Source organism: Cryptomeria japonica, chromosome 9 (assembly GCF_030272615.1).
Source record: "Cryptomeria japonica chromosome 9, Sugi_1.0, whole genome shotgun sequence".
NCBI classification, from domain to species: Eukaryota; Viridiplantae; Streptophyta; class Pinopsida; order Cupressales; family Cupressaceae; genus Cryptomeria; species Cryptomeria japonica.
This window is the reverse complement of record NC_081413.1, coordinates 47,599,422-47,607,889: the sequence shown is the minus strand read 5'-3', so window position 1 is coordinate 47,607,889 and position 8,468 is coordinate 47,599,422. Positions and strand designations below refer to the sequence as shown.

The 8,468-nt window shown below is 33.4% G+C and overlaps 1 protein-coding gene across 1 annotated transcript; it reads right to left on the bottom strand.

The window, feature by feature from the left end:
• Nucleotides 1-1,893: 1,893 nt before the first annotated feature.
• Nucleotides 1,894-3,818, bottom strand: LOC131046936 (pentatricopeptide repeat-containing protein At3g61360). The gene has a single exon (XM_057980768.2). It carries the CDS (start codon nucleotides 3,576-3,578, stop codon nucleotides 2,058-2,060), a length of 1,521 nt encoding a protein of 506 aa, XP_057836751.2. The 5' UTR covers nucleotides 3,579-3,818; the 3' UTR covers nucleotides 1,894-2,057.
• Between the last annotated feature and the right edge of the window lie 4,650 nt (nucleotides 3,819-8,468).

The window sequence follows — 8,468 nt, the reverse complement described above, 5'->3', positions numbered from 1 at the left end:
TCCTTCCCTCGGTCACGAACCTGCACACAAGCAAGAAGGAAAAATGTTGGGGATTGTGTTTAGAGGTCGCCTCAGTTAGACCCCCGTTTCGGTGTTTCCACCTCCACAGACAACCCAGATGATAGCCATGAGGAAAAGATAAAAGAAAATAGATAGACTGATTGATATGCTAGATAGACACACAATGACAATGCAAATGAAGAAAGAAAGAGAGAAGCTTCCCTTCAGCACTCAAGAAATCTCCACCCGGATGAACGAAGCTGAGTTCCCAAAGCTTTTCAAGGGTTGTGATAATGTTGGATAGAAAACCTGTGAAAGAGATGTAGAGAACGCGCCAAGAGCATCAGAAATTGGTCAAGTGATCAAGTAGTCCCAAAATCATTTCAAAATGCATGAGATATAGACCCCAGGAAGAATCCCAATGTCAGTGGCCGTGGACAGAGGCGTTATGAAATCTTCCAAGCGCAAGTGTAACGCTCAAACTGCAACATATGGACTGACATATTCGCGGGATGCTAGCACGGCACGCAGACATCTCTGCAGCGCACTAAAGTCCATTAGTCAAATTGTCAGCACAGTCGATAAAAGGCCAAATTCCAAGCTGACAAGGCAATCCATGTAGACAAAAAGACAAATAGGCGACGAATGATTCCCATCAGCTTAAAGTAAAAGCACTTATGTGACGTGAAATTGCACGGGTTGCAATTTACAACGTTACACATCACATTTAAGATCAAGCATCGTCGCAGAGGATCTAACATTTGCAACAATTTCAAGAATTTTTACCCTTTTCACAAAAGAAGGATGTCTAGTGTCATCCAACCCATGGAAACTCTCCTCAATCATCAAGAATATCTCTTTCATTATGTCATTATTATATGGAACTACAACAACTATAATTCTTGTGATTTCACTAAGGCAAGAGATGACTGCAACTCTTACATCTTCATCAAGATGTCTCATAAACTTGAGTTGGACCAAAGCAATCATTGGTGCTTTCAAATACCATTTCAAAATCTCATAATCTGATTGGTCAACCTTTGATAAACAAATTTCTAATTCGTTCAACCTATTAAGTAGAACATTTTTTGACTGATTCAGAAACCCAAGATCTTTTCCCAATGCATAAAGCATACTTCCCACTTCCTTTCCTTTCAGTAAAGACCTAGGCTGGAAAAGCTTGGCTGAAATGTTTTGAAAGAGGACGACTCTTTCCTCTAATTGTCATCTTCTTGAAATCTTCAATGGAAAAACACACGGGCTGGCTAGCTCTTGGCTCTCATACCACTGTAATAAACACCCTATACTGACCAAATTTTTTTAACAGACATTCCGCCAAACAGTTTGCAGGAAGCTAAACGTTGGGTATATTTCAATGTTTAATCAATGCACCAATATATAATCCACAATATAATGATCTAAAGAAGTATTTCTATTACTGACCAGTAATATGCTTCAGTACAGATATTCACCCATTGACATTTTATAATATTGAATTCCATTACAAATGAAATGACAATGATTTACACTGTTGTTTGAACTTCAGAATTATATATTCAGAGCTGAAAGAATGTATTTGACACAGAAATAAGTTAAGATCTGTCCTTCAAGGATTATTGAGAAAATCTGGAAAGTATCTCTTTTCCAATGATTTAACTCCATAAAGCTTATATATGAATGAGGAATGCTGTGGCTGGGTAAATTGATAAGACTGAACAACAACCTTTCATAGTACATTTTTAGCCCCCGTCCATTTCCATTCAATATCTCAATCAACACCTGGAAAAACCCAAATCAGTCCAGACATACTCCAATTGATTCATCAGTCTTTAATAGTGCAGCTTGTTAATACGATGCTAGAAATTTCTTCTGAATGAGGCGACTAAACTGCAGATATGATTCCTTAAACCTCCTAAACCCTTTCACTTATCATTCTGACATGTGAAAGCTAGGCTCTATAGTTGTGCAAGGCATTGTGCAAAGCCCACTGACATTATGTCTTTGAAATAACAAGGCCCTGAAGAAGAAATATTGTGTGCCAATCAAATTGAAGCATATCAGCATCTCCAAGAAGCATAATGTTGTTTTTCACTCTCTGAAAGAACAGATACATATTCCTCCGAAGCAGGAAGACAACTTTGTAACTGTCTCATCTTCTCTTCTAGCTGTGAAAGCTGGTTTTCTCTTCTCGCTTCTCTATAAAACTTTTGTAGTATATCAAAAGATTGTTTGTAAGGATGAAGACCTTTTCCTAGTATCTCTGCAAAACAATTGTACGCCTCCTCTAATTTCCCCCTATAACAAAGCTCGGTTATCAACAGATTAGAAACATGACCATGTGGACAGCAACCCTTTCTAAGAACATAATCCCATAACTGGAAAGCCTTGTCATGGAGACCAGAGCTACAAAAAAATTTCATCAACATGATTGCAGTTGCACTTGTCAGCACATGATCCCTGGCCACCATTCTTCCAAACAGCTCGCATACTCCGTCCTCTTTCCTAAGGTTCGTAAGTGCGGACAGAAGAGTATGATAAGTCACGTTGTCGCAACCCACACCTTCTTTCTCCATCTCTTTCATCGATCTCAATCCCCACTTCACATCCCCTGCCTTACAAAAACAGCAAATCAGAGCATTATACAATGCAGTGTCAGGCTCAAAGCCGCTACTTTTCAATTCAGCAAATAATTCACATGCCCGATTCTTATTCTTTACAATCCCAAGTCCATGTATCAAAGTTGTATAAGTCCAAATATTAGGCCTACAACCTTTCCTCTTAATGACTTCTACAAGCTCAAAAGCATCATCAATCCTTCTCTTCTTACACAATGCATCGACAACAATATTATAGGTAACTATATCAGGATCAAACCCTCTTCTCTGCATTTCTCTAAAAAATACCTCAACTGCAACTGCATTGCCGGACTCTTTAAACCCTAGCAGCAAAATATTAAATGTCTGTCTATTAGCACCAAACCTATGGTGCATTTTATTAAACACAGCCCGTGCTTGTTTCATGTTTCTGTTGCTACAAAATGCTTTAAGCAAAACATTAAATGCGTCTGTGTTCAATTCGCCCACAAAATTCCCTACTCTCTCAAATGCTTCTAGGGTTTCATCAAATGATTTCCTTCGCGCATATGCAGACAAAACAATGCTAAGGGCCTTGTGGGTAATCTTTTTTTTGACATACATTTCCTCCAGCAACTCCCAGGCTTTATCAAAAGCCCTCATTCTGATCAACATGTGGAGCATTCTTTCGTATGCCCAAGTGGTGTGTTCAAGACTAGGGCTTTGTTGGATTGTCCAGTGGAAAAAATGCAGCACCTTTAGGCCATTGGCATGGCCTGTAAATAGCCTTCCCAATACATTTTCTATTAAGGGTGTTGAGAGCTGAATATTTTTTTGGCGCAGAGTGGATTCCATAGTGGGATGTGGGAATGAATGGTCGTTTATAATTTTGCAAATTCTGTCGATTTCTGAACTTGGAAAGCATAATTCAGAATAGGATTTTACTAAATAACTAGTAAGGAAGGAATTAGAAATACCCTTGGTGAAGATCTTCATTTTCATCATCGGCTCCTCTGTTTATTTGTATCTGGGTAACGCTTCCTCAGCTTGCTCTGCGATGATGTGTGAAAATATTAGTCCTAGGCAACAGAACAATAGATGACTCTGTCAAAACCTTTGAATTGTCCTACAAGTCCACAAAATCATAGCAGCACATTGTTGAGAAGGATCTAATTTTGTGTAAGTTAAGGATTGAAAAGTGTATACTTCAATTTTTAGTTCCTGCCCATGGCAGGAATACTATTGCATTCACCATGTTTTTAAAATGTTTAAGTAGTTATTAATTATTGTCCTTTTTCACCAATCAATTTTAAAAATTTTGGTAACCTAAAATAAATTTTGATCATTTCAAAAGTTAACATACAAATTATTTAAAAAATGATTTATTTTTTATATGATTGGTCAACATTAATTTGTATAGACATAAAATTTATTTTTTCTCAACAAAAAATACAATATTTATCTCTTTCATTAATGTACTGAAATACGATGTACCTATATTTCTGACTCATTCTCCCTCGCTATACAGTCACCCTCAAAACAGCCTTTTCCAAAGAAAAATACAGATTATGTAATAATTAATAATTATCTACTATGTGCATATTTCAATGTATTATGCTTTACAAGAAATTTTAACATTTTTTACCGCATACAAACTTGGATGCTCCGAGTCGTACATCATTAAAAACTATTAATTTTAGGTTTTTAAAATATTGTTTAAACCACATTCAGTACAAGAGACTATGTTTAATTGCTTTAATTCTTCTTTTCATTTACTAGTAATGACTTTTTCAAGAAAGCTTATGAATTAGAATTATATTAGAATTTAGGTTTACTTTTCTAAAATTATTTGATTTTTTATATAATTAAAATTGTAATTAATAATAAATTTTAAAATTTTAAAAATAAAATAAATTAGAATTATGTTTGTTATTGTAATTATTTTTATTAAAACAATAAATCTAATCATAAGTTTAAAATAATATTATATTTAAGAATTTGATTTAAAATTAAGTTTAAATAATAAATTTAATGGTTAGTTATAATTAATAGTATATAAATATAGTTAAAATTATATAATTTTTAATTAGATTAGAATATGTTTAATTAATTTAAGTAAGATTTAATTTTCTAAAAAAGAGTTAAAATTAAATTAGAATTAGAATTAAAATTGATATTATAGATATTATTGTTATTTTATAGTTATTTAATTCAAGAATTTTAAGATATATAAAACATTTTTATGTTATTAATTATTATTTTAAAATTTAAATTAATTATAAAATAATAATTAAGTAATTATTAAATATCTATAAATATTGAATTAAATTTTTTGTTGAAAAAAAAAAAATTATGCTTACTGAAATTATTGTAGACCAATCAAAAGAGATTAAAAATTGTGCATGTTAACTTTTGAAAAATCAAAAAATTATTTTAGTTTGAAAAATTTTAAACAATGATTGGCTATCAACGAATACTATTGCATTCACCATGTTTTAAAATGCTTAAGTAGTTATTAGTTCCTCCCTAGGCAAGATACTTATGCATTCATCTACGTCATTTATTTTTTTTAGCTGACCAATCAAATTTAAGAATTTTAAAGAAGTCTATAGTTCATATTTATTTTATATTTTATGTAATTACAAAAATACCATTTTTCTTTACTCTCATTGGACCATTTTTCTTTACTTTAAAAAAGCTTTCAATTTGATTTTTCCCCCTTAACTCATTAAGCTAGAATTTTATTAAAACCAAAAAATCTTGCTAATAGGGCAATGCACGTTATGAAGCAACAATTGTTTCAAAACATAGATAAGTCAAACATTTAGTCATAGTCTATAAATTTTTTATGAATATTGTTTATATTATTGTTTTAAAAATATATTAATTAATAGATCTTTAGTGAGTTAAGTGGACTATATAAATAAGATATGATATAATATAATACAAATAATTTTTCTAGAATATAATATGGCAATACAATTATATAATATAAATAATTTTCAATTCAATGTCATTCATTTATTTATTTCGGTTTTTTTCTTGATTTTCATTTTTTTTTAATCAATTTTTTGAATTCTTAATGAGGCTTAAGTTTAAGATAGAAAGAGGAGGACTTAATTGTTTTCTATTTTTATCACATTTTTTTTAGTATAGCATATTTCATGAGAAGAATGTTGGTCTTTTGTATTTTTTATATTTATTTGGTTCTTTTAAATACGATTTAAGAAATTTTTACATAAACTACAATAATGTTTAAACAAAAATATATGATTTTATTTGGTATCCAGATGTAAGGGATAATAACAAATATTTATCTTTTCAATATTAAAATTTATATATCATTTCTAAATATAAATTTGTGTTTTATCTGATTGACATGATATTTAAATTTACTTTTATTTAGAGTTTATTAACCAGATTCTATTATAGAGTATTTAATGATCCACATATCTTGATTGTTTGATAACTTGGATTAGGCCACTTAGTGTCCTTTTCATTAAAAATTCAAATACTAAGTTCTAAAATTTAAATTTAATGACTACAAACATCTGTTTTAAACATTTTATGGGTCATTAGCATAATCTATCCCTCTCTCCTCTGTCTTTAACACTCCCTCTCCTTCTCCTTCTTTGTCTCTATCTCTATGTCCTTACCCCTCTCCTTCACTCTTCCCCCTCTATCTCTCCCTCTTTTTATCTTTATACCTCTATTTCTCCCTCTCCCTCTCCCTCTCCCTCTCCCTCTCTCTCTCCCTCTCCCTCTATATCTATCAATATTTTCCACTCCCTATATACTCATCAATCTATCTCTCTTTCTCTCTATCTCTCTACCTTTATCTCTCCCTCTACCTCTTCCTCTTTATCTATCTATCTCCTATCTCTCTCTCTCTTTCTATTTTTATCTTTCCCTATACCTTTCTCTATCTCTCTATGTATTTCTCTCCCTCTTCCTCTCCCTCTATCTTTATCTCTATTTTTATTTACTCTAAACTAATCATACTAATGGCAGGAACTTGACGCTTTGCGTCCTTGTTAAGTATTCTCATAATGTAAGAGCAATGAAAATGAAAAGTGATTTTTTTTTTTTAATTTATGATATTAGGAGATTTATTTTTGAATTTACAAATGACTTATAATATATGAGATTGTTCTATATTTAATGAGGAAGCATCTAACTTCAAGTTGTATATGTCTTACACAATGCAAATCCCTTTATGGATAGCATAATATTGTACTTGTGAGAAAATAAAAAGTTAGAATTTTTCAATTTTAAACAAATATTGATTTTTTAAATGTTAACATGTAATTTTGTTGATTTCCTGCCCTACTAATCTTTGTCCCTTCTCTCATGGATGCTCCCACAGGGGGGCCCCATCAATCCCCCCTCCCAAGGTTACTCGATCCCATGGTAAAGAATGTGGATTCGGTCATTAGGGTAGAGGTGGACCAGGCTCCTGTCTCTCCGCCTCTGGGGCTAGATTCTCTATTTGCTAATGCGTCAACAATGTCTTTTGTGGATAAACTGGTGGGAATCAAATCCCCTCGACAAAGCCACTGATAACAGTCTTGTTGTTTGCTCTAAAGAAGGACTGGAAGTGGTGGTCCCAGATGAAATCATGGATAACATTGTTCAGGAAATGAAGTTGTGTCTTATCGGTAAGTTCCTAGCCTTTAGACCCAATGTAGATCAGGTTAGAAGTTGGGCTGATAAAATGTGGAAACTGAAAGGTTCCAACACTATTACTGCTATGGTGAATAGTCTCTTTGTTTTTTTCTTTGTTAATGAAGAAGACCTTACCAAGGTTCTAACGGGTGGACCTTGGGCCTTTGACAAAAGCCTCAAGAATTTCCTTTCTCTCAATAAGTAGAAGCCTGGATTTGATCCCTCAGTTGACCTTGGAGTTGTTGCATCCACCTGGGTTCGCCTTCCAGAATTACCATTAGTATTTTGGGACTACAACATTTTTAGGGTTATTGCAGATCTATCTGGGACTCATGTGGTGGTGTACAAAGTTACTCTTTAGAGATCTAGGTTGATCTTTGCCAGATTTTGTGTTAATGTTGTTGTTAACACGGTTCTTCCTGTTGGCAATTAACACTCATCCGGTTTAGTTGTGTTGTCATTGATGGCAGCACACATCATTTTGGGTTGGACACTTAACCGGTACTCACCGGTATTCATGATTCAACAACCAGCATTCAGGGAAACCGGCAAACTAGGAACCGATATATGAGGCCAACATAGGAGATTGATCTGACGGGTTTACACGACAACAATTAGCAGCATCGATCACGAAGTTTAATGTATTAATTTTTGTGTAGGTCGACATGTAAATAAATTGTAATATCTTTGTAAGCCGACATAAGGCATTTATGTTTGTGATTGGGAAGGGTATTTAAATTAGACCGGTTAGGTTATTTTGCAGATATACACAAATAGATGGAATGTATAGTGATGTGATATTGTGTGAGTGATGTTGATCGACTGAATGCGAATATAATATTTTGTAGTCGGCCTTGGTTATTGGTTTAGAGGTTTGGGATGTGAAGTAAGTTACCGGTAAGGGAGGACACAGTGAAAACCGGTACAGAGAGTGCTTGAACCGGAACTCATCCAGCATAGTAGATGCATTCTTTGAGTTCAGAATTTGGTTTGCAACTCCATATTTGGTGTTTTTAGTCAGTGAGGCTCCATTTGTGATGAGTTGTGCATTCTAGGTTATTGGCCTTCTTGCATGTGCAGGCCCCTATTGTAATATTTATTCATTCGACCAGTAGATAGATATTGTGGGTCACCAATCCCACTGTGGTTTTTCCTCTTTGAGGTTTTCCATGTATAAATCTTTGCGTTATGGTGTATGTTCTTGTGGTTGCATCATTTCTACTTGATGTT